We start from the raw sequence: 27,550 nt of genomic DNA, 5'->3' as shown, positions 1-27,550 counted from the left end.
AGCACCAGCATTCATCCCTCTCTTTAACTGTGGCCAGCTACCTCACCGTCCCTCTGCCAAAAGAGAGAAACAGCCTTCAGGCAATTCCAGAAGGCCAGGTTAGAACAGTGGCTGGTAGTTGCCGACTGGATGCCTTTCCACCAAGCTTACCCCTCCCTGCCTCCCCTCCCCACTCAACGTCCACTCCCACCCCCAACCCTCCAGGTGGTTCTCAGCACTATATGGGTCTGAGCATCCCTAACAGGCAATGCAAGGAAGGAAAGGGGCACGAATAAAACTATCAACAAGAAACAGGGTGTAAAGAATCTGTGCAGGACAACAAATCGGCACCCGTAAGACAGAACTTCTCTTCTCCAAGCTCACAACCCACTTGGACTCATTCATTCCCTTTGTGGCTGTGCTGTGTGTGGACGCTTTCTGATTCGCTCAGCCTGCCCACTTTGTATCTGAAGTCTGGCACTAGGACTCTTGCAAGAAAACACTCTAGTGCCCAGTTGACCTTAATTCCGACTGCGAAAGAGGCCTCCTTTGTTCTCTGTGTCATTGTCATTTCCCAGACGTCTTTCTTGTCTTCAGCAGATTGCTTTTCATCTCAGCGTTTGCTTTTCTCTCAGCACCTATGTTAAGTAATAAAAGATACATGTATATTCTGCCAAAGTAGTTTTACTGGGTATAATTAAACACCAAAGAATAATAATGTACTAAGTATTGTGTATTTCAATGGGGAATTCAAAGAAGAATTGTATTGTACCTTAGGAATGTGAACATTCTGAAAGTATATAACATAGATTAGATCTGTCAGTTCTTTCAAGGTGAAAAAGGAAAAAAAATGCCAATTTACTCTTTGTATCTGATACAAGTAAATATAATTATAATGTTCACAAAGAAATCCATTACTTTGTGTGATAATATAAAATTAATAAAAAGCTAAATGTTGATTTTTTAAAAACCAGCTAATTAGTAGGTCTAATTAGAATTCACAAGAATCATCAGAATAGTAAAGGTTTATGAAGACTTTTATATATTAAAGAAACTTACATATTTTTAGGTTAACACATCAAATATAAGCTGATACTAGAAATACCCACCCTGTACTACAAATACATGGTCAACATGAATAACAACAGAAGGCCCGATGTACTGTTAAGCCAGAAATTAACAGGAACATTTCTAGATGTCAGAAATAAAGGTTGAGTAGAAAATGGAGGCAGAGCCTGTGAGGTGGAATGAAATTCAAAACCCTATCAGTAACCCCAGAATTGAGAAGGCAGACGCAAACAATTATGCACAAGTTCTAGGCTAGCATGCTGGTCTACATATTGTGTTCCAGACCAGCCAAAACAACAATAACAACCAAACAAACAAACAAAACAAATTCTGTAACACTGCAGTGCCCATAGACATGACAGTTTAGGGTTAAGTCTTCTTTGTACATACATCTCCAGAGTAATTAATATTAATATACTTTTCCATTTCCAAAGTGCTATGACGTAGATGATTAGCTATCAGCTCTTGCTAGCTAAACAGATATTGTGAAAGTTAATCTCATGCTTATGAGTGTGATGTTGGGATACAGACAAATACGTCCGAAGAGCATCATGACCAAAGTGTGACTAAGTTGATTGCACAGACAGAGGAGTTTCACAGAGATGAGCAGTCTGCGATATGGGAAGACCGCTGTCCTTGACTATGCCTCCGAATCAGCAAGAAAACTTATCCTCTACTGAGGCTCTGAAGTATGAGAAAGTCACAGCCAACCATAACTTCAGCCTGTGGCTAGCTGTGGAGTACAAATTTATTCTATGTGCTTGGCGCAAATGATCCGAAGCAAATGTCTGCATGGTAACCAGTCAGGATATCACAAAATCCACCCAAGCTAGGTGAATACAAAACTGCTTATGGTTAAGAGTCTATGCCTGGCAAACACAGAAGTGGGTGCTCACAGTCAGCTATTGGATGGAACACAGGGCACCCAATGGAGGGGCTAGAGAAAGTGCCCAAGGAGCTGAAGGGGGCTGCAACCCTGTAGGTGGAACAACAATATGAACTAACCAGTACCCCCTGAGCTCGTGTCTCTAGCTGCATATGTAGCAGAAGATGGNCTAATCNGCCATCATTGGGAAGAGAGGCCCCTTGGTCTTGCAAACTATATATGACCCAGCACAGGGGAATGCTAGGACCAAGAAGTGGGAATGGGGGAATAGGGGAGCAGGGGCAGGGAGAGGGTACAGGGAACTTTCGGGATAGCATTTGAAATGTAAATAAAGAAAATATCTAAAATAATAATAATAATAATAATTTAAAAAAAAAGAGTCTATGTCCTAAGCACATACCAGCCAACCCAGGTCTGAGGAGATGAATTTACAATGTGAAGAAGTGAGTCACTCCCACGAAGCGTCAGTAGACACAACAAGAATCTGTACAAGGACTAGCAAAAGAACACAGTCTTCTTATGAAGAATTTGAAGTCAAAACGGAAGAATGTAACCCTAGCAAAAGAACAAGAGAGTGTTTTTAATAAGAGCAGGAGGATTTGTAAGAAAGCTAAACAGAATCGTCTTGCAAAGAAAATACATAACCAAACAGTATGAAAACAGTATACAGAAAGTTCAAATGGCTTTTCTTTCATGAATTTATCTAAAGCACTGCCATTTTGTGGTATTTAATTCTGGAAATTGGCTCTTGCATACATAAAATTTTAGATTAGTTTTTGCCCATTGAAAGGGCGTGTGAAAAGTAGATGTGTTTTTCATTATAGTTGTTTGTTTTAGTTTACCTCAAACTCTAATTTTATGTTCAGGATACAACACTGAATTCCATATTTGGCAGTTTTCAGTGATTTCTGTATGATACATAAATGGACATAAAAATGCATACCAATTAGCAGGCTCCTTGACAATTCTATAAAGGAGTACCCTTGCCAAAACACTGCAGGCTAACTGGCTATTGTTAATCTGATGATTATTTTAACTATGTTGTGGCTGGTACAGAACTCAAAGCAAAATACTATTTATGATTGAAGATTTAGTTTATAGGAATCATAAAGATCTATTGTTAGAATGAGAACACAGATTAAGATATAGTTATTTGATATAGTTATTAGTAATACTAAGCATCTCATAGCATCACCATTACATAAATGAACTGATTTTAATATAAAAGTTTAATATTTAAAGTTAAGTTTTAAAGCACTATATTAACAATTCATATCTTAGCATAAAGCATATTAAAAATAAATTATATAATGATGGGAATTATAACACTATCTGCTTTGCCATAAAACATACTAAAATAAATTAAATAATGGTGGAGGTCAAAGTAATTTGTTTTCTGGGTATTTGAGATTATACTGCGTGTTTCAGGACTCTTTTTCCCCTTTAGGAAATAAATACAAAATAGCAGTGAATAAACTGGGCCTAGGGATACATACCAATAATCACAGCTACTTGGGAGGTTCGTGTAGCAATTAGCAAATTTAGGATCTGTCAGAGAAACTTAGCTAGACCTTATGTAAATTAAAAACTAAATAATTTCTGGGGCTTGGGAGATAGCTTAGTCAATAAAGTACCTGCTGTCTAAGCATGAAGGCCAGGATCCACAAAAAAGCTGGGTGTGGTGATCCTCAGAGCTACAGGAGTAGAGATGCTGGATCTTGACCTCACAGTCCAGGCAGACGTACTCCAGGTACAGTAAGAGACTAGTGAGAGAAGAAGACACGTGACAATAACATATGCCTGCAAATACATGTGCAAACATGTGTATACATATCCACATGCCTACATTTAAGAACGCACGCAACTATATAGGCACACATATACACATACACAGACAAGTGTACATGCACACATGTAATTCTTTAGGTTTCTCTCAACACAGGGTAGCATGCTTACCCATGAGCTCTTTATGTAGCTATAGAGGCCATCCATGAACTCTTTATGTAGCTATAGAGGCCATCCCTGGTTGTCAACTTGACAATATCTGGAACGAACTACAATCCAGAATTGGAAGGCTCACCTGTGATCCTAATCTGGTGGCTGGGAGACACAAGTTTCTGACCTGGATCTTGGCATGGAGATCTTGAGACGTAATGGCTATGAATCCTAGAAAATTAAGACAGGGAGATCTCTGAGTTCAAAGACATCTGGGACAAAGCAAGTCCCAGATCCAGGCTTGGTGGCACCCACCTTTAATCTGGGCCACACCGTCTGCTGGACATTGGAAGAAGGAAGATTTGCTCTCTTCGCCTGCTTGCCTTGTGGGACTGAGCAACTGCTAGATCTTTGGACTTCCATTCACAGCCGCTGCTGACCGTTGTTGGAGAGTTGAACTCCAGACTGTAAATCATCGACAAATTCCCTTAGTATATAGAGACTACCCTAAAGTTCTGTGACTCTAGAGAGCCCTGGCTAAGACAGTAGCCAAGGTAGGCTTTGAACTCCAGGTCCTTCCTGCTTCTTCTTCTGGAGTTGCAATATCACAGACAGTTCCAACTAAATCTGTTAGATAGGGCTGAGACGTAACTCAATAGTAGGTCGCTGGCCTATCAGGCAGGGAGCCCTGGATTTAGTCACAGTAAAAGTCCTTCCCTGCCTTTGCCCAGAAGCATCTGAAGTTCAAAGGGAGAGTCTTTGTTAGGTGTTGCATACAAATCTGAAATCACAGAAGAACATTACAGATACCAAAGCATGGCTGGGCTATAAAATCCTTGCATGGACCGGTGAGGCTGGCTTTTTAAACATAAAAGAAAAGATAAAAAGCAGAATGACAAAAATACACCTGAAAGGGAAAAATAGCATCAGTGTCCTTTTTAATGGCCCTACTTGGTGGCATATATTTGAATTCTGATGCTTATAGATTGGAATGTAGGAAAGGGAGCCCCTTCCAAAAATACTGTGCTATGCAGGACGATGCTGAGTTTGTATCCAACCTAGATTACATAGTGAAAGCCCGTCCCAAAACCAAAACAACCAATAAAAAGAAAATACAATATTAACAGTTTATTTCAAGCTCGTAACTCATAAGAAAACACAATGAAATAGAAAAACAAGTTAAATCCGAATTGGTTTATGTTAATTTCTTTCTTTTATACATTACATAACTAAAGTTCCCAGAGATAAAATAACTTGGCCAACCTTTTATAGGCACTTCACAGAAAGACAGATTACCAGCCCAGCCCCATAGAAGACAGACAACTGGCCAGGGGAGATCTGGAATCCCACAAAGATGTTATGTAACCGTGTAATGCTAGCACATATTAAACACACATAATATAGTGTGGCTAAACACATTCTTTTTAGGAAGAAAATGAGCCAAATGCCATTTAAGAGGTCACTGAGGTTCAACAAATATTTCCCAAGGGTTCATTGGTGTTGAGTGTTTCAGACACTTAAGGCTTAGTTCTGAATAAAATGAGAAACATTTATCATGTTACTGGTTTATATTCTGGGGGCATAAACAAGCATTATTATAATAGATGTCAGTATGGAGATGAAACTAGAAATGTTATGATAAACAATGGGCAGAGCAACTGAGATTGGGGGTGCCATCTAGGGAATTGGTTTCAGATTTGAGACCAGGTTTCTGTGTAGCTCTGGCTATCCTGGAAATTATTGTGTAGATCATTCGGCTGACCTTGAACTCATAAAAATCCTCCTGCTTCTGCTTCCTGAGAGCTTGGATTAAAGGTGTATGCCTCCATGCCCAGCATTGGTAGGTACCATTTTTTTAACACAGAGGGAAGGATGTATTTTTAAATGGGATAATGGGATCAGCCTCATTGAGGAGGTAACAGATTTAGCTATGTGCATATGGTACAGAGGGAAAAGGCAGTACAAAGTTTAAGAGCTTGCTTAATGAGAACCATGGTGGATATGAGAGAGGAATGAGAGAATATGGCAACGGCTGATGCTTGCTATAGTAAATTGGAGAAAGGCATGCTGGGAGGGGTGGCTTTGAACAGAATTAACTTTGTGAATGAAACAGAAGATATGTGTTTTCTATATATGCTGTACTTATGAAAAGTCAAAAATGTGTCCATAGGAGCTGGGCAGACAGCTTGGTCTAGTGCTTGCCTGGCACATATAAGACGCTCTGGGTTGGATCGCCAACCCTTCATAAACAATAAGTGGTGGCATATGTGTACAATCCCAGCACTGGGGAGGCAGATGCAGGAGGATCAGAAATCTAGCATCTTCTTTAGCTATGTAGTAAGTTTAGTGAGTTTAGGGCCAACCTGGGATACATAAAACCCTGTTGAAAGAAGGAAGAAAGAAGAGAGGGAGGGACCAAGGGAAGGAAGGAAGAAAAGAAAGAAAGAGAAGAAAAAGAAAAGAAAAAAGAAAAGAAAGCCAAGCATTTAGGCAGGCAGGCAGGCAGGCAGACAGACAGACAGACAGACAGACAGACAGACAGACAGACAGACAGTGGTATCCACCATTCATTCCAACACTCAGGGGCCAAAGCAGATGGATCTCTAAGTTCGAGGCCAACCTGGTTTACAGAGCTAATTCCAGGACAGCCAGAGCTACACAGAGAAACCCTGTCTTGAAAACAACAACAACAACAACCAACACAAGTCTTGGGGGGGGGGGAGTGAGTATAGCTCTTTCCTTTTCAGATTTCCAACTTTATTACAAATATCAAAGTGAAAATGTTTGGGAAAAGGGGAGTTGAGACAGGAATGCGGCTTATACCTGTAATCCCAGCCCTCAGGCGGCAGAGGAAGGAAGACTGCTGTCATCTCAGGCCAGCCTGGTCGGCACAGCGGTTGTCAGGCCAGTTTAGCAATACTCCTCAAAAGATAGGGGTCCGTCTGACAGTTTTGTCAATTCAGTGGCTGGCGTCTCAGGAATTGCATGATTTGTATGATGCGCCTCAGGTCCCTTCCACGGAACCTTTTGAACTTAATTGGCAGTGGAGGAGGGGGCACAGCAGAAGTGCTGGAACTCAAGCATGGAGTGTGCTTTAGAAGCTCCTTGGTATTCTAATGTGCAGCCAACGTTAAGAAACATTACTCCACTCAACGTGCGAGACTGTTTCCTCCCGTTCCTGCCGGCAAAAACTGCTCACTTCTCATCAGAACGGCTCTTTTACTGCTATCCAGCACTACACAATTACTCATAGCTTCTTGCCTGTATAGGACATAAATCTGAAAATGGATTGATGTTTGTCTTTATGTAAACAACATTCCCTGTCCAGGCAAGGTTCATTCTGCGACATCTTTCGTCAGAAAGCCATTTCAATTGTATTACAAAGTGCAATTTTACTTTCGTTATTAAAGTCTACTTTTATGGCAGCATCATTTGAATAGGTTCCCAGGATTCTATCATAACTAGGAACTCCCTTTTTTCTACAAGCAGCTATTCCTACTACCCCTGGAGCCCTTTAGTCTAGACAGCAGGCTCCAAGCTCCAAGCTATTATCCGGAGCTTTCAAGGGTATACCTTCTAAGACTCGGTTCTGTTGATGACAAGCCAACGCTAGTCTGATTCTCATTCCTTTAAAGAGCTTTTAGATTCTTGCTTCTTCTGCTCTTCTTAACATATTCCACAAGGTACTTTCATGCATGTTTTTTTTTTCTGCTTAGTATGCAGTTATCTATCTGCACATTCAGACTTCTCCTCCTCCTCCTCCTCCTCCTTCTTCTTCTTCTTCTTCTTCTTCTTCTTCTTCTTCTTCTTCTTCTTCTTTTCTTCTCCTCCTCCTCCTCCTTTTGTAACTGGCATTAGTTATCTATATTGTGGGTTCTTCCTTCTACCCTTCAATACCCCTTTTCTAACCTTTCAACCCCCTAACACCACATAGGGGAAGAAAAAAGACAGAGGGGAAAGAGAGTAATGTTACCATTAAAAAGCTTCCTGCTGCTTAGGAGCGTCAAGTTCCTTGCTGGGGACTGGATATCTAATCTCTTGTTGTTTTTTTCTTTGCACAGGACTACTAAATAAACTGAGAAACCGTGACCAACAGCAACCAACAGCAACCAACCAACCCCCCCCCCCCCACTACCACCAGCAGCAACCCTATTGGTGCTCTCACATTTATACACCCTCTGAAAAGTCCCCAGAATCCAAAAATCACATACTCGCAGGACATCTGTGGCTGACAATCATGCCCCTGTTAGAGCAAGAGGCAAATCATAGTCTACTGCTGTGGACTATCTACAGCAGCCCCTGCTGCCATACTACAGATCAGAAGGCTTCAATGCTAGGAATTTGTTTCCTTGCAGCTCTGACACACTCAGACCATTAGGGGCTGGAGAGATAGCTCAACTACTAAGAACATAATTGCTTTGCAGAAAACCAGAGTTGGGTTCCAGGAACAGAGATTCGGCAGCTCCCAACTGCCTCTAACTTCTGCTCCAGGACCCTTCTATAACCTCTTGTGGTTTCTGTATGTATCTGCACTCACATACTCACTGCTGTCCCACACACCCTGTACACAAGTGACCAAAAATATTTGTTAAAAATATATTAAATACAAACCAATGTAAATTTGAAATCTGATGTTTTTATTTGTTCTGCAACCATTGAAAAAACAATATAAATGAAAAAAAATACCTATAAATTAAAACAAAGACCTAATAAAAATGTGTAAAAGGATAGTGGTATGAATATTAGAAAAGGGATGGTCTTATATGTCACGTTGCAAAAAAACCACAGCTTTCCTCTTAAACAGAATAAGAAGAAATTATTCTGGAGCCATTCTGAGTGACTATGGGCCAGGAAGAGTTTTAACTACCCCAAATTCCATGTTCCAACTGGAAGCAGTTCTGTGAAGTTTCACAGAACAAAGAATTCAAGGCAAGTGTAAAATCCATTGTTATGCTTTATTAAAGCACGCCAGAGAGACAGGTAGAGCAAGATGAGGAAAGCGTTGCTATAGTCTCAGGATGCTTACTGCATTCGTAGCTTTGGGTTGGTGGAAGCTAGTGGTCTGTTTAGTCAAGATTCCAAAAGGCTTTTATCTTCTAGTCACTAGACGTTAGTTCACACATAGAGCTGGGCAAGTAACTGGTGTTCTGCAGTGCTAGATCTAGCCTAGATAAGGTAATTTAGCCTCTGGACCTGCAGCAATCTAAGCTTTCCACTATAATGCAGCTCTAGTCAATGTCTCTGCAGGCGCAGCTTCTTTCCTTTCTCCCTCACAACTGTTAACACGTTAAACGAACTGCCATACTGCTGTTATTTCAAAGAGGAGAAAATCGATTTTAAAAAAAACGGCGAATACACCTTTAGATATGGAATCCTGAAGGCACGCTGAGTTCTTTCTATTTGAGGCAGGGTCTCTCTACAAAGCCCTGGCTGTCCTATGTAGATCAGGCTGGACTTGAACTCATGGAGATCCACCTGCCTCTGCTTTCCCAGTGCTGAAATTAAGGCATCGGCCACAATGTTCTGCCAGGATGAGTTCTCTTAAAAAGTGTAGACTCCAACCAACATTCTTTTTTTTTTTTTTTTTCCGAGACAGGGTTTCTCTGAGTAGCCCTGGCTGTCCTGGAACTCACTCTGTAGACCAGGCTGGCCTGCTGGGATTAAAGGCGTGCGCCAACACGCCCGGCTTCCAACCAACATTCTCTCTTTTTTTTTTTATTTATTATATGTAAGTACACTGTAGCTGTCTTCAGACACTCCAGAAGAGGGCGTCAGACCTTGTTAGGGATGGTTATGAGCCACCATGTGGTTGCTGGGATTTGAACTCCGGACCTTTGGAAGAGCAGTCGGGTGCTCTTACCCACTGAGCCATCTCACCAGCCCCCAACCAACATTCTTAAAGAGAACTTCTTTTAAAGACATAAACAAACAGGTGCTTTTGCTTTAACTGTGTACCCTGACACCCCAAAAATCATGGCTTAATGGAGGGGGAGGGAGGCGTCGTTGGAAAACAGCAGGTGATCAGACCCTCCGACAGTGTCCACCCTCACCTTTTAACTTTGGATAAATATCAAATAGGATGCACTCCCTATGCTGAATTTTCCTGACTGTCAATGGACTCAAAGACACCTGGAAAGACTCAAAACATCTTTTCTGGCCCTGCCCCTTTCCCCACTCGTCTCTGCCGGGCTGAGCAAGGCCTTGCTCACTCCGGGGAATGGTGGAGCCGCGCTCTTTAAGAAGGGAGGCTGAACCCGGCCAAGGGGAGCGCCAGATGTGCGGCCGGGGCACCACCTATGGTTTGCGGGATTCTCTGGGTGGCCGCGATGCGGGGACCGAGGCCAGATGCACCCGGGACAGTGCAAGGACGTGAGCTCAGGTAGGTTCTCGTGGCCGGACAGCCCTGAGACCCGCAGGCCGGAGGTAGAAGCCTCCACTGCTCTGCAATCCCAAGAGCAGGCATCGAGAACGCACCCCAAGCCCGGAGCCTAGGCCTCGTGAGGACCTGGACCGCAGCGCCGTGGTCCATCGCATCCCTCTCCGTGGGCCCGCCCCTCGCCGCGACTCCACCAATCGGCGGCCTCGTCCACGCGCCGCACCTGGTGGGCGGAGCCGCGCGTCGCCGTCGCAGCGCCCGGTCCCGCCCCCAGCGCGGCGCTCATCACTCGCTGCGCCGCCCAGCCGCCGGCGGGGAGGAGCGGAAGCCGCTGGCCCGGGACGGACTCCCGCGCCTGTGAGCCGCGGTGCAGGCAGAGCGCGCGCCCGGACCAGCCCGCGGTCGGCCCTCCGGGAGGACGGCAGCCGCTCTCCATGCCTGTGTGGTGCTGCCGCTGCTCCCTGGCCGGTCATTTCAGGTGACTTTTTCCCCCCCACCCCCACCCCCGGGATGGGTCGGAGCTGGCTCTGCAGTGTGTGCTCCTCGGCCGCCGCCCGCTGGGCCGGCGCTGCTCCGGGGACATCCCGCTCTTTTCTTGTCCCCTCTTCTTGTTCCTGGACCGCGCCGGTCACAGGACGGCGAGAGTGGCTAGGCCGGCGGTGAGTCGATTACGTGTAAATGGTAAATTTGAAAATCCGTGAAGAGCCTCCTTTGAATTTTTGATCTTTTAAACATCGAGGAACATAAGTTACTGGCTTGAAGGGAAGTGGAGAAGAATGTGTCATGTAGTGACAGTGGGTCGTGACTTACTAAGGTATTAGTGATGTAAAGCCATGTTAGGATGGAGAAATTTGGAAAGTGGCAGTTTTATATTCAAATTATGATGAAAGTTTCTTAAGGTGAGAAAAACAGTAGTTTTAAAGATGAATGAACGTATGTTCTACATCCAGTACAATTGACCTCTTCGGGGAATTACAGAAAAGATCAAAAGTACAAGAAACTGGGTGGGATGAAATGTTACGTTTAGCAAGGACTCCAGGACCTGGCTTTACATGTATGAACGTTACAGAATAAACTGATAAAGAGTTGTTTAATAGAGGCTCATAGAATTTAGGTGAACCATTAACTTGGGTGGAAAGGATATTAAAATCATTTCTAAAAGTACTAGGATTTCTTTCATTACTGATGTAAGCCACACGTCACAGTATTTTTGACTGTCATCAATACAAACCACAGAGCTCATTTTATTTAATACAAGTAGATGTTGTGTGTATTTAATCACCTTCACAGAAGAGGTTGAAAGAGCATGTGAGGTGCAGAGAAAGCAGACTCCTGCTGTAATAGCAATGACCTAGGTCTGCCCAACCTCTTGAGCTTGTGAGGAGACTTTAAATTCTAGATCTAAAAAAGTTTTATGTCAAGGACTGCTGGATACTATGTTCTAGACAGATTGTTGTGCACTTTACACACTTACCCACTTTGAGTATTGTAAAAAGCAGGTTGGAGTGAAAATTTGAAGCCTCTTGGGAAGCTACATTTCTTTTAGGAAATAACCCTCTGAAAGTCTCCTGACACCTTTGGTGTCCTGTTGAACGGTAATGGGAGAGCTTGGAATTCTTACTCTGAGCCTCTGTGGTAAATACCATCCTCTTATCTCTGTGCAAAGAAATTTAGGGGAGGGAGTGAAAAGTATTTGCTACAGTTTAGTGTTGGGAGAGAAGAAACCATGTTTGCTACTTTATTATAGTTAAATGTATCATCATTAGAAGACTTATGTTAGGTACAGGATTTAATCTTTCTTAATTTATAAAAAATTTATTTATTTACTTATTTATTTTTAAGATTGCCAGCTCCTTCAGGAACATTTTTAGTCTGATGGTGTTTTAGTCATTGATTTTTGTGTTGCTGGAAAGGAGGTGTAGGGCCTTGCTAATGAAGCCAGTGCTCTCCCTTTGCCTTGCTGTCCTTTGCCACTGATGCTGTCCTTTGCACAGCTTTAGTAGAGATTTATTTTCAAGCAGTTTGTGATAACAACTACATTTTGGGATGTCTCCATTAATAGGCATTATGACAGAATGTTTCAAGGGAGACGACTTAACACGTTCTATTCTGGAAAATGGATGGGAGACTGCCTTTATTTGGTACCTTAGAGACTTTCAGTGTGGGAGTATCCATTTGAGAAAACCTAGAATTGTGGTTCCAATTCCCTTAAAATTGAGTTGCAGATTTGTATTTGATTATTTAAAAAGGTATTGCTGTAATTGAGTATTTTATTACCAAAAACTATATCTATACTGCTGTAATTGAGAAGTATTTTATTACCAAAAATTATATCTATACTACCTTGTTTAGTAACTTTAGACTGTAGTGTTTCAAAAGCAAAGTGTGCAAGCCTTCCAAAATCATAGCAAAGGGTCTTGACTTTAATGTCTGACAGCGTGCTAACATTTTTGCATGCAAAAATGCATGTTCTTTATTAGCTCCGAAATGTAATTTTATAAATTTAACAAATTTTACAATTTTGTTGGTGCCGTGAATAATGAAACAGTGTATTTAAACAAACAAACAAAAACCAAAGAAACCTCAAAATAGTTTGTATTAAATAGACTATTCATCATGTTGGAAACCCAAGTACAAATGAACACTATTCATAGAACTGAACTATATAGCACAAATATACTATAAAAACATAACAACAAGGTCCTAATTTAGGTGGTGCATAGTTACCAATGCACTTATAGTTCATTAATGCTTTAGGCAAAACCTGTTAACCAGAGTTTGGGAAAGATATTGCTGTGGTTTGCCACACTAAAAGATGATGCTAATGACTAAGAAATCAGGAGTTGCCCATACTGTGGAATTCGGGTAGGCTAATGTACCAAAAACTTAGAGATGCTAAACTTTCGGTTCTTTTTATCCTCAAGTCTTAGGAAATGTTTGATTCAAACTTACTGAGATTTATACCAAATTCAGCAATATTTCAGAATACATGTTGTACAAGAGTGAATTATACTTGTATGCAGCAATAATGAATAACTAGAAAGGGAAATTAACAAAATAATTCCACTTAGTGTGAAAAATGAAGGGCTAAACTTTTCATTTTAAAAAAATGAGAGGAATTTAACAAAAAATACAAGGCTGTACATTGAAAAGCAGGAAGCCTTAGAAGAAATTAGGGTCTAAGTGTAGTCAATGACAGACTGAATATAGGTGTGGCTTCCCATAAATTTCAATTTTTGCAGTAACATAACTGTCAGAGTTTGCGTATCATACACCCAGTGTTAACATAGGGACAGAAATAGCTGTGCATTTCTCAGAACATCTTCACTGAAAGCATAACTGTATAGAAAAGTATTTTATGTTTGTAGGCTGAAAACCTGAATCTTTTAAAAATCATACTCCTGTGGCTGACTCCTGTGGCAGTGTAGTATTATAAAGATAGACTGCCCCTTTTACATAAATTGATTCACGGGGATTCAAGAGACCCAGAGTAGTCTCACAAAGGTTGAAAAAGCAAAATTATGGGACTCACCTTTTTTAGTTTCAAAATTTACTGCAAAGCATCAGGTATCAAGAAAATCTGGTGCTAGCATAAACATAGGCATAAATTAGTGGAATGAAATAGCCCAGAAATCATTGTTTGTTGAATTGAGTCTTTGATGAGAGCCCCAAAAAAACAAGGGAGTGAACAAACAGACTGTGGAGATGGAAGGGGTATTTGCTGCTCAGCTTGCTGACCAGAGGGATGCCACATAGCAGAAGGAAATTGACTGTTGAAATGTATTTGCTGATTTACACACACCCCGTTTTTACATTTTATTTTAAAATTAGCTTACTGGGTATTATGCTTCTGTCTGGATTTCCATGCATCTTCAATTTCCCCCTCTCTCCCAGCTCCCTGTTCCACTTTTCAGTGAAACATTCCTACCTCTAGTAATTCACCTTTCTACTTTTATTTTTATTTTTTTTAAATCACATATTCTACCGTACCCCGTGCCCTTTAAGGTGTACCTTCCCACCTCATGGGTCTGTTTCTAGCTTCTTGGCTTTTGTACGTATCCCAGTACAAATGCCCATACTAAAATTAAAAGCTGGGATCCAGCTATGAGAAAGAACATGTAGTCTTTGTCGTTATTAAAACCTTAGCAGAGTGATCATTTTAATACGTCTTGGGTTTTACCTGTAGGAGCGAGCACCAATGTTTAAGGTAAGAATGGCTGGAAAACACTAAAGGAAGGTCTGCAGGTCCCAAGACAGAACTGTAACCTTTACAACAGCGATAATATAAATGGGGTTTATGGAGCCGAAATGACTGGCCAGAAGCCTGCAAGAGAAATAGGGTTACTCACTGGAGAAGTGTGAGCAGCTCAGGGCATAAAACAGTCAGGTTGGAGACGGCTGAGAGTAATGAGCTAAGTCTTATCCCTGCTACTCACAGGGACGGAGAGAACAGACTCCTACAGGCTGCCCTCTGACCTCTGCACAGTGCCTTGGCACAGTCACGACTTCCCCTTCCCCCAGCGAGAGTAAATAAATGTAATAAGATAAAAAGTTCAAGTTAGGCCAGACTGAGCGTTGCACACCTGTAATTCTAGCACCTGAGTAGTGCAGACAAGCAGATCAGTAGTTCATGGCCAGCTTCGACTACATACTGTGATTGAGGCTAGTCTGAGTTCTGTTAAACTCTATAGGGAAATAGCTCAACAAGGGGAAAAACCACTCGGGTTTAGTGCAATTTCCAAGAAGCAGAAATGGGGAAGCAGCAGATACATCTGCATCTAATTCCAGAGGTGTAGGTGGAATGATCCTGAATGGGGTGGATTGAGTATAAACACCCTTCTAGGAGCCAGCCTGCATGTGAGGATGGGCTGTGTTTAATAGCCATGCCAACAGGTTATATGCTTTGGCTACATAAGAGACCCGTAAGCAGCAGGTTCTCTTACATGGACCACTTAAGAGTCGAGCTGTAAGAAGTAATACTGCTTCCTTGTCTTCCCGCATTCATCTGGCAGTCTCAAAGTAGCAACCATGTGTGAGTGCATCTCCATCCATGTTGGCCAGGCTGGTGTCCAGATGGGCAATGCCTACTGGAAGCTCTACGGCCAGGAAAATGGTATCTAGCCTGATGACCATATGCCAAGTAACATGATCCTTGGGGAAAGAGATGACTCTTTGAGGACCTCTTTGAGTGAGACAGGCACTAGCAAGCATGTGCCTTGGGCAGTGGTCGTTGACCTTGAACACATAGCTATTGATGAATTGCGCACTGGTACCTACTGCCAGCTTTTCTACCCTGAGCAGCTCAACTCATCACAGGCAAGGAATATGCTGCCTATACCTGTGCCCCTGGCAATTACACCATTGCCAAGGACATCATTGACCTTGTCTTGACAGAACTTTCAAACTGGCTGACCAGTGTACAGATCTTCAGGGTTTCTCCGTTTTCTATGGAGTTGGTAGGGGATCAGGCTGTGAATTCATCTCCCTGCTAATGGAGTGAATCTCTATTGGTTATGAAAAGAAGTTGAAGCTGGAGTTCTACATTACTCAACCCCCCAAAGTTTCCACTGCTGTAGTTGAGCCCTACAAGTCCATCCTCACCACCCACACCACCCTGGAGCACTCTGATTGTGCCTTCATGGTAGATAATTGGGCCATCTGTGATATCTGTTACAGAAATCTCAACATTGAACACCCAACTTACACTAACTTAAATAGGATTGGTAGGTCAGACTGTCTTCTGTCAATGCTTCCCTCAGATTTGATGGGACCTTTAATGTTGACCTGACAGAATTCCAGACCAATCTTGTGCCCTGTCCTAGAATCTACTTCCTCTGCCACTAGGCTCCTGTCGTTTTTGCTTAGAAAGCTTACTATGAGAAGCTTTTTATAGCAGAGATGACCAATGTCTGCTTTTAGTCAGCCAACTAGATAGTGATTTGTGACTGTTGGCGTCATAAATATATGGCCTACTGTATGGCAGAGATGTGGTTCCCAAAGAGGTCAGTGCTGCCATTACCATTAAGACCAAGTGTACCATCCAGTTTGTGGACTGGTGCCCCACTCACTTTTAAGATTGGCATTAGTTACCAGCCTCCCACAGTGTATCTGGCTACAAAGCTGTGTGCATGCTTAACAACACCACAGCCATTGCTGAGGCCTGGGCTTGCCTAGATCACAAGTTTGATCTCATGAATGCAGAGCATGACTTCATGTAGTGTTGTGTTGGTGAGGGCATGGAGGAGGGGGAGTTCTCTGAGGCCCATGAGGTTATGGCTGCCCTAGAGAAGGATTATGAGGAAATTGGTGTGAATTCTGTTGAGAGAGGGTGAGGAAGAAGCTGAATACTAAATTAAATTTCCCAAAGGCGCAACTTTTACAAGGAAGTTTATTCTGTTTCAACACAGAAAGTTGTGGTCTGGGCATACAGTTACTGACTTTGAGCATGAATAATTTGTCACAGATCTAAGCTGTCTATTTCACTGATGGGTTTTAAATAAAATATTCCCTGCCTTAAAAACAAAGCAAAACAAAACAAATAGAAATCTAATAATACTGGTCGCTATTAGGGCAGATTTTTGTTTTGTTTTGTTTTAAGAGCCAGGAAAGGTTGGTGTCTCTTAACAACTTTGTACTATTCTGTGGTAGTGTATTGTATACTTAATGTAAGTTTATACTGTCCTGGGGTAGAGTATTAGATAGTGTAGTGTTGTACTATCCTGGGTAGTATATTGTATGGTTAATGTAACTTTGTACTATCCTGGGTAGTGTATTTGGTACTTAGTGTAACTTCGTACTACTTGGGGTAGTGTATTAAGTTCTCTAAATGAACAGAACTGATGGAATGGTTATTAAGGGAATATAGTAGATTGGCTTACATGGTCCAGGTAGTCCAACAAAGGCTGTTTCAGGCTGGATAAGTGGAGAACCTGATAGTTGTTCCGTCCATGAAGCTGAATGTCTCAGCACTCCCAGGCTGGGACTGAAGTCCTGGAAGATTCTGGAGAGCTGATGGTGTCTATGGTGGATGGACACCCTGAAGGGGCTGGTTCTATTTTTATTTTATTTTTTAAAAGATTCATTTATTTATTATATGAAAGTACACTGTAGCTGTCTTCAGACACCCCAGAAGAAGGCATCAGATCTCATTACGGATGATTGTGAGACATCCATGTGGTTTCTGAGATTTGAACTCAGGACCTTTGGAAGAGCAGTCAGTGCTCTTAGGTGCTGAGCCATCTCTCCAGCCTGAAGAAGCTGGTTCTAAAATCAGTGAAGGAATGTTTGGGCAACAGGATAGTAGAGGAACTTGCCAGCAAGATGAAGACATACAGGCACATTTCCTTCCTTGTTCTTTTATCAGGCCTTCTAGTAGAAGGTGTGGCCCACAATTATGATACATTTTCATGCTTCAAATAATCGGATCTAGAAAATTCCTCAGACTAAGTCACACTGACAATAGAAATGAGCTATCAAAGGCAGGATGGAGCCTCTCAAGGTTCCATTTCTCAACCCTCTGGGATTAACAATTCCACCTTAGTCCTGTGAAATAACATCTGTCATTGAGAGTCCTAATAAACACAGCTGATATGTATTAACCCTTTCAGACATTGAAATTGTTGACGAGACATGAAAGGTAATTTGAGGATTCTGTTTTGAAGTAATCTAGAAATAACAGCATTGATTGAGTTCAGAGGATACTACAGTTTTTGACTGAATGACAGAATACTGAAACTAGTTTCTAGAGATGCAGTTGGTAAATAAGGATTTGAAGTCAACATTTAGGTCTTATTTCTTTTATCCAAAAAGACCAGTGTTTGTGCTCTCTGTGTCCTTAAGATATCTGAGAATATATATAACTAGATCTGTATGTAAATTTTTTTTTTTTTTTTCCTGAGCAGAGTTTCTCTGTGTAGCCCTGACTGTCCTGGAACTCACTCTGTAGTACACCAGGATCACCTCAAACTCAAGAGATCCACCTGTCTCTGCCTCCTGACTGCTGGGATCAAAGATGTGCATCATCGGCTCCTGGCTGAGAGAAAAAAAAAAAAGAAGAGAGGAAACCAGCTCTTTTTAGGCGTCCCAAAAGAATTACAAAATCTCACCTGTAATTGTCTTTGAAGAAGCTGTGTGTGTGTGTGTGTGTGTGTGTGTGTGTGTGTTTGCGTGCACTTAGAAACTATCCACCTATATTTTCTAGATGAAATCACTCACTGACCTTGAGCTTGCTAAGTAGACTGGACTGGCTGGCCATTGAGCCCCAGAGTGGACAAAGTGATCAGCCTTTTTGTGTGGTTTCTGGGGATTGAACTCAGGTCCTGATGCAGGCAGGTACTCTACCAACTGAGCTACTTCCCTAGCCCGGAAAAAAAGCTTACTCAGTAGTTAATGTGCTCTTAAGATATTAATATGAGATAAATAGCTACTTCAGACTTGCGGACTTACATGATATACAATTGAAAGTATTATGCAACTCATGGATATTTTATTGCCTACATACAATATAAGGATGAATTGGATTTTATAAAACCTATATTAACTATACTTTTACCTTTTTTTTTTTTTTTAAAGAAACTATAGTGACACTGAAACTGAAGGAGAGATTTTTAATTCTTTTGTACAATATTTTGGTGACAATTTGGGGCCAAAAGTTAAAGGGATGCCATTAGTTGAAGAAACTTCTTTACTTGAAGATTCATCAGTGACTTTGCCTATGGTAATAATTGGTAAGTTATTATATTTTGTTTCTTTTTCTTTTTAGTAATTTACTTGTTTATTATATGTAAGTACACTGTAGCTATTTTCAGCTACACCAGAAGAGGGCATCAGATCTCGTTACGGATGGTTATGAGCCACCATGTGGTTGCTGGGATTTGAACTCTGGACCTTCGGAAGAGCAGTCGGGTGCTCTTACCCACTGAGCCATCTCACCAGCCCCCTATATTTTGTTTCTTAAAGCTAGTTACTGCTCTTACGGCTTTTGTAATTCTAAGGTTCTTCCATTCTATTGAAAAGGCTCCACTTATTAAAATGGTAGCAGTTTGAATGTTCCCAGCTCAAGTGATTGATATGTATCTAAGGTGATGTATATGTTACCTTGATCTGATCATTATGATATATATGCATTAAAATGCCACGCTTCGCCTCACAAATATGTACAACTACTATGTGGTAATTAATAAGTATCTTAAAAGGACAAAAATAAAAAGGAGATGCTTCTGTGAATGGAGGCAGGTAATAAAGGACAGAATTATAATGAAGTTTTAAGTTGTTAGATATGTTAAAGTAACCATTCAGGTCTTTGGAGAAAGATCGGCTTATATGATGACAGAGTCAATTTGGGATGTAATAGCTTTTCACTGAATTGCTGATGATAGCTATTAATGATGACCAGTATTATTAGAGTTCTGTGCAGGTCACTCTGTGTATATTATTATTGTATTTGAACCCTATAGCGCTGTCGTATTGACTAGGCACCTGTAGACAGACTTAAAACTAAATGACAACTGTAAGTTAGTAACTTGAGCCATTTGACATTATAGTGTTTTGCAGTAAGATTTATAATTCCCTAAATTATAATAACCATTTGAATCCTTTGTATCACCTCAACAGATAGGATGTACAGCTACTAAAATTCAACAATTGAGATTTTTGAAACTGTGAATAATTAGATTTATTTAACTATCTGCCATTTATATTTTCCATCTAATACTCAAGCTTGAGGAAGACAGGCAAGACCTAGCTCAAGACTGCATTGTGGTGGCTATTTGCCTTTCTAATTGTCTTTCTAGAATTGTTTATTGGAATTGCATTAAGTCTACAAATCAGGTTAAGAACAACTAGCAATAATGTTGAGTCTTCCTGTCTATGGAGATGGAGTATCTTACTATCTATGTGGGCTTTTTTAACATTTTTTTTCTTTAGTCAGAATTGGCCTTCTTTATGTAACTCATACACATTTTGTTAAAATTGTGATAAAATATTTGACACAAATGTAAATGATGGTGTGGTTTTCATTTCAAATTTTACTTTCTTCATTGCTGCTGTAAGAAAGCAGTAGGCTTTAGCAATACTGCCGTAGCTGCGGCTCCGAGCTCTTGAGGATCTTGGGATTTACTTGATAGATAATCACGTCCCTGGCAATCAGTGATTTCCCCTCCTTTCTTTACTTCATGCCTTCAGCCCGTCCGTCATGGTGATGAGTAGGACTGTTATTTGTTGTTGTTGTTTGTTGTTGTTGTTTTTTAAACATGTTCTTTGTCATGTGGAAGAAGTTTTCCTCTTTCTAATTCTGTATGTTTTTAAATCATGGATGGATGCTTGATTTGTGCTGGGTTTTGTCAAATGGTTTTCCTTGCATTTTGGATATAACCATATGAATTGGTTTTAAAATATCTTTAAGGTTCTTTTTTTACACATTTATTTTGTTTGTTTATTGATTTAATGTGTATGAGTGTGTTTGTGTATGCCACAGTACATGTATGGAGGTCAGAGGACAATTTGCAAAAATTGGTTCCCCTTCCACTGTGTCAGTTCCAGAGATTTTACTCAGATTGCTAAGAAGGGTGGCAACTGTATTTACCTTCTGAGCTGTCTATCCTGCTATTGGCTAATTTTTGATTCCACATCAATTATAATAAAGAAGTAACTTATGAAAATATCTATTTCTCAAGAATAGGTCATCCTGTATAGCTAATTTTGGAAGTCAGTAGCATAGAGTGGAAGCCTTAAGCAGACAAGATTCTGAAGGACAGAGAGAAGGCAGGGGTCAACTAGGAGTGCCAGATTTTAGTTGATTGGAGGAGGAACAGAAAGGGGAACCCAGCCAATAAGAAGACCAACTTACATCACTTTGCTTTTTTAAAAAAATAGGAAATGGACCTTCAGGAATATGCCTTTCGTATATGCTGTCAGGCTACAGACCGTATTTATCATCTGAAGCAATACATCCAAATACAATCTTACATAGTAAACTAGAAGAAGCAAGACATCTCTCCATTGTGGATCAGGTATTATTAGTTACATGTTTTATAAGACATTTTAGTGCTGAAACGATTAGCTTTATATATTTCTTTGTTGTAACTCCTTCATTCTAAATAATGTATTTACTTTAGTTTTATAAATACATTCTGATGTCGTATTAAACTATATTGAAGTTTTGAGCAAAAATTTCTAATTTCCTAGTGGAGCTTTAAAAAGTTTTATATGGCTTTGAGTGCACGTTGATATGAGAACATGAGTGTGTGCATGTGTGTAAGCTGCACGTTAACTTGGGTGTTGTTTCCCAGGAACTGTCTGTCCATAATGGTTTTTGAAATGAGGGTTCTCATAGGTAGGCCTTTATCTCCCCTGGGCTAGGCTGCCTAGCCAGTGACCTGGAGAAGTCCTCCATGCCCACCTCCACACTGCTGTGATTATAGGCATGGGCCACCATGCCTGGCCTTTAAAATGTGGTTCGTTCTAGTGATCAGACTTGGGCCCTCAGGCTTGTGCGGGAAGCATGCTCCTGACTGAGCCATCTTTGCAGCCCTCTGGTGAGGGCTTAATATGTTCTCTAAGCTGAAACCCATGTGGGAAGTGCTACTTCTTACATCCCAGTTGACATTTGTATTCCAAAGGCGTCTTCAACTCTTATAAGGATTTTTAATTAAAAAACAAAAAGCCTTTGTTTTAGATCCAAACCTTGCCTACATTTATTTTGCAAGGAATCTAGTATGAATGAACTCAAGGAAAATACATGGTCTCTAACTCACTCTTAGAAGCTACTGAGTTGGCATGTCCTTCATCAACCTAGTTGTCTTGGTTTTTTTCAAACTGACATTTTTTTCCCCTTTGGTTCAGGACTTAGAATACCTGTCTGAGGGTCTTGAGGGGCGATCGTCCAATCCAGTGGCGGTCCTTTTTGACACCCTTCTTCACCCAGATGCTGACTTTGGGTATGATTCCCCATCCATTCTGCACTGGAAACTAGAACAGCATCATTATATCCCTCACTTAGTTCTTGGTAAGGGCCCGCCTGGTGGGGCATGGCATGTAAGTATATATTTGCATTTTAGTGTATATTAAGGGATTTATTATATATTGCTCTAATAAAACCAACTTGCTTTTTGTTTTGTTTTGTTTTCAAGACAGGACTTCTCTGCATAGCCCTGCTGTCCTAGATTTTACTTTATAGATCAGGCTGGCCCCAAACTCAAGAGTTTCACCTGCTTCTGGTCCTAGGTGTGAGATTAAAGGCATGTGCCACCATGTGGGCTTCCAACTTGATTCTACTTTTTTTGGGGGGGGGGGGGACGAGGGGTTGTTTTGTTTGTTTGGTTTTCAAGGCAGTGCTTCTCTGAATATAAAATAAATAAAAGTAAATAAAAAAAGTAAATAAAATTTCAATAATTTAAAACTTAGAGAAATCTCACAGGGTATTCTGAAAACCACTATCTTATTTCCATGTATTTTCTTTCTTTCTTTTTTTTGATATACTTATATCTTTTTTCTGTGTATAAGTGTTTTGTCTGCATATATGTCAGTGCACCGTGAGGATGCTTGGTGCCCACAGAAATTAGAAGAGGACTAATTCAGATGCTCTGAACTGCTATTGCTGATTGTTGTGAGCTGCCATGTAGGTGCTGGGAATCAAACCCTGCTCCTCTAGATTCGTCTGTGCTCTGAAGCACTGAGCCATGTCTCCAGCCCATATTTCCATGTATTTTTAAGATTTTAAAGAAAAAAATATTGTAAATGAAAGGTTTAATTTGAACAAAAGGTATTTCTCTCTGATTCAGAGCCTGTAAAGTCCATGTTTGAACCTCATTTAATGACTGTCTTAGTGTCTGTAGCCGCAAAGAGACACATGACCAAGGCAATTCTTATAAAAAGAAAGCATTTTATTGGGGGCTTTGCTTACAGTTTCAGAGACTCCATACATTATTACCATGGTGAGGAGCGTGGTGGCATTCAGGGAGGCATAGTGCAGAAGAAAACGCTGAGATCTACATCTACATGCACAGGAGGCAGGAAGAGAGAGAGAGTGAGTGACAGTGTCCCAGCAAGGGCTTTAAAACCTCAAGCCCACTCTCAGCTACATACCTCCTCCAAGGCCACATATCTCAATCCTTCCAAATAGTTAAAACAACTGCTGACTAAGGATGTATGTGAGCGTATGGGTGGGTGGGGGGAATTCTCATTCAAACTCATACAGGTTTTCCTACACGTAACCATTTGCCCTGTGCTGCTGCCTTGCCCTGCAAGCCTTGCTGTTGGATGAAGATGCGATGAACAGTATATGAAAGTCTGCTTGTAGAGCTGCCTAGCAGGGAAACTTGTTTATGCGTAGTACACACACACACACACACACACACACACACACACACACACACACATTAGTTTTTTAATGTCCTGGCTATTCTGGAACTCCCTCTGTAGACTAGGCTAGCCTTGATAGATGTATTTTTCATCTCCTAGGCTGGCTCTAAACTCCAAGTGTAACAAATAGGAACTAATGCTCTTCCTACGTTTACCTCCCAAATGCTAGAGTCTCAGATGTCTCCCACTAGGCCGAGTTTATGAGGCCCTAGGGACTAAGCTCTATATGCTAAGCAAGTATTCTGTCAACCAGACTAAAGCCCCAATCCCTTCCGAGATTGTGTGTATGTGTGTGTATACAAGCAAGTGGTGTGTGTGTGTGTGTGTGTGTGTGTGTGTAAAAGTAAGCATCTGTGTCTCAAGAACACTATTACTCACCATATATCACATGATTAGTAAAGCTATCATAGTCACAGAAGCACAATATTGCCTAAGGCTTGTGTATGCACATATAAACTGATTCAGTAGAAGATTCTAAAGGCTTGGAGATAGTCTAAGAAGCCGTGGGAGACTTGCCATCTTCAGAAATGTGAAACCTTTGAGTAGCCCAGACTTGCAGAGTACATCATTTCTTACCCACGGCTTAGTTTCTTTCAATTCCTGAATGACACTGATGATGTTCGTCATTAATCTGTCACATCGGTTTTTATTTTGCCTGGAATAGTTTCCCTTCCCAATGACACACTCCTCAAAACCCACTTGCATCTTTGAAGAAGTACCATTTCACATACACTTGGACAATACTTTCTGAATACTGCTGTCCCAGTGACAGCATGCTTTATAGATCACATGGTCAAGGCGAGACTGGCATATATGAGACCACGTGTTAAAAAATGACATAAGTGCCGGGTGTGATGGCGCACGCCTTTAATCCCAGCCCTTGGGAGGCAGAGGCAGGCAGATTTCTGAGTTTGAGGCCAGCCTGATCTACAGAGTGAGTTACAGGACAGCCAGGGCTACACAGAGAAACCCTGTCCCGAAAAACCAAAAAAAAAAAAAAAAAAAAGACATAAGTAAATGTACTCATCTCATACATGGGACCCTGTCTCAAAAGTTTTGTCAGTGAGTGAATAAAAATTATAACAATATGCCCATTCTCAGTGCTGGGTTGTGTAGAAACAGGGCAAGTTGGGAGAACAGAGGCATTGTCTAGAGTGCTGATGAGGTTGTTGGGGATTACGTAGGCCCCTTGGCACTTGGCTCCTTTGCTTTGTTTTGAGGGAAGCAGAAGTAGCTTGAGAGGCTTATTTCTTTGATGGTAACATTAACCCCAATGCTGAGTCTGTTTCTCAGGCAACCACTGCTTATTTTCTATTTTTACAAAGTGATTATGTTGTATTTAGCCTAGTCCAGATTTCAGAATTATAATTGATAGAGAAAAGCTGTTTTCCAATTTTTAAAAAATCTGTAAAGAAAAAAAAAACCCACCATATTGAAAAAAACCCAAATTTTGGAAATTAATGAACATGTTTCTTTTCGTTAAGAAATAAAAATGCTGATGTGTTCATTAACATGTAGATCTTAATTATAGATCACAGGCCAAAACTAGTGCCGTGATTTGCCTAAAAAAATGTATGGCTGTAGGTCATTTCAGATGGTGAAATACATGAAAGTTTTATTAGAATAGAATTTCAGAGGAAATGTACTGCAAATGAGAGAACGTAAGATGCTTGTATTTCTGAAGATGGGGTGATTCACTTAATAGGATTACCTCTGGGTGCATCCATTTTCCTGTTGTGTGATTGTTATTCTTCATGCCTGAAACTAAAAATCCATACTTTATAGACCACTGTTTCTTTTGGACTCTTGTGAATGTGTTTTATATAATGTAAATATGTATATAAATAAGATGTGCTTGCTTTCAAAAGGTAATGCTGCTTCATTGTGTTTTTTTTTCAACTCCTTTAAACTAGAATATGGAAGGTTCTATGCTGACAATCAGCTTTGGAAATTGGATGGAGCTTCCTGGTCTTAAATTTAAAGATTGGATATCTAGCAAACGAAGGTAAAGATCCATCTGTATTAAAGTTCTTTGACCTATGAAAAAAGGGACTGTTGAAAAATGTTCACAGCATCTGTGACTCCTGTATTACATGAATAGAAATACACTTGCTAAATAAAACTTGTGTGAAGCAGTGATTATGAGCTAGTTTCCATTTAGGATGCTACAAAGCTGTGTGTACATAAAGGACTATTTGTAGGGCCCTCCTGTTTATATTAACCTTATTAAATAGGATTTATATTTAATATTAGTTACTTTCTCATCTACCTATGCATTATTTCCCAAATGTGTCAGTTTTTCAATGAGGATGTGACTTTATGTACTTTATGTATACTAAGTGTATATATGCTTAAGACGTTTGTTTGTTTGTTTGTTTGGTTTGGTTTAGTTTTGGATTTTTTTTTTTTTTTTGACAGACTCTTTACATAGCCTTGGCACCTCTAGAACTCACTGTGAAGATCAGGCTGGCCTTGAACTCACAGAGATCTCTCTGCCTCTGCCAGGATTATTAAATCTACTAGAATTAAAGGTGCATACCACCACACCCAGCACAGTTTATTTTTGAAGGGTAATAATATACTTATTATGATTTGTCATTTAGAATGATAAACTAAAAACATGGGTTTGCTACCATGGACATGAAGGTCAATATTTAATTATTAGTACTTTGAGTAGGACTGAGTAATTTCTCATTGGAAGAATACAGGTCTTATTTTGGGGGAAGGTATATAAAATTCAAAAGGAGAAATGTAAAAATCCCTATCATTTTCAGGTTCATGTACAAACCAGATTTGAATAACTAATACAGAGAATCTAATTTTACCACTAATGGCGGTACGTCAAAGCAGGAACTTAATCTTTGTTAGAATAGAGATGAAGTTTGCGTAATTGACTTCATGCTAGGTAGCAACCATGTTTAATTCATAGAAATTTTCCTTAATTTTAAAAGATTTAAGAACATCAGTCTTAGATCTAGATCATCTTGGTGGTGCGCACACAGTTAATCCAGCATTTAGGAGATAGAGGCGGGCAGGTGGCTCTCTGATGATTCATTTATTTTTATTGTATGTGCATTGGTGTCTTATCTACATCTGTCTGTGTGAGGGTGTCGGCCTGGAACTGAGCTATGGACGGTCGTGAACTGCCGTGTAATGCAGCCTTCTGGACCCTGAGCATCAGTACTCCACTGCTAAGCCAGCTCTTCAGCCCCAAAGCTTCCTTCCTTCTGTCTTACTCTCTCTTCTCATTCCTTTTTTCTCCTCTCTTTTCTTCTCTTCCTTCCCCCCTCTCTTTCTCTTTCTTTCCTTTCTTTCTATCTTTCATGTATTTTGGGTTGTTTGTTGGTTTGTTTTTGAGACAGAGTTTCTCTGTAGTCCTAGCTGACCTGGAACTTACTCTGTACACCAGGCTGGCCTTGAACTCACAGAGATCTACCTGCCTCTGCCTCCTGAGTGCTAGGATTAAAGGCATACACTATCACCACCGTGCGCTTGCTGCTTTTACAGAGGACCCAGGTTCAGTTCCCAACACATGGTGGGTGGCTCACAACCATCATTATTCCAGTAACAGGGAATCCAAAACCCTTCTCGGAGGCTCATTTGCATCAGACCTGTATGTGCTACACATAGATCCACCAGGAGAAAGACTCATACATGCATAATAAGTAAGTGGAACAAAAAGCTAAATCTTAAAACATATGAAGAGGTTGAAAATTAAAGTTGCACAATCCATCACGTTGTTTGAGTTCGTTTGGTAAGCAAGCAAAATAGTTTAGCATATTCTTGGATTTGTTAAAGGGAAAGGTTTTCCTTGTTTTTTCTAACAAGAAGCATATATCTTTTTTTTATATACATTCTTCTTCTTCTTCTTCTTCTTCTTCTTCTTATTATTATTATTATTATTATTATTATTATTATTTTCTTTATTTACATTTCAAATGCTATCC

General features: G+C 40.6%; 1 protein-coding gene and 1 pseudogene across 3 annotated transcripts in view; both read left to right on the top strand.

The window, feature by feature from the left end:
* Positions 1-10,537: 10,537 nt before the first annotated feature.
* The window catches only part of Osgin2 (oxidative stress induced growth inhibitor family member 2), a 20,437-nt gene continuing 3,424 nt past the window's right edge, over positions 10,538-27,550 (top strand). Inside the window, exons 1-5 of one of the 3 annotated variants that reach the window (XM_021222086.1) lie at positions 10,538-10,722; positions 18,816-18,970; positions 21,117-21,253; positions 22,086-22,277; positions 25,517-25,608. In XM_021222086.1, coding sequence (XP_021077745.1) covers positions 10,679-10,722; positions 18,816-18,970; positions 21,117-21,253; positions 22,086-22,277; positions 25,517-25,608 — 620 coding nt within the window. In that variant the 5' untranslated portion in view covers positions 10,538-10,678. Of the gene's footprint in view, positions 10,723-10,865; positions 10,904-18,815; positions 18,971-21,116; positions 21,254-22,085; positions 22,278-25,516; positions 25,609-27,550 lie in introns of those variants that run through there. The other 2 variants (XM_029533304.1, XM_029533305.1) reach the window with 2 other exon arrangements.
* On the top strand, positions 15,272-16,576 carry LOC110338996 (annotated as a pseudogene).

The sequence above is a fragment of the Mus pahari genome, chromosome 22, assembly GCF_900095145.1.
Source record: "Mus pahari chromosome 22, PAHARI_EIJ_v1.1, whole genome shotgun sequence".
Taxonomy (NCBI): domain Eukaryota; kingdom Metazoa; phylum Chordata; class Mammalia; order Rodentia; family Muridae; genus Mus; species Mus pahari.
Note: the sequence above shows the minus strand (reverse complement) of the source record. Positions and strands in the feature narration are given on the sequence as shown.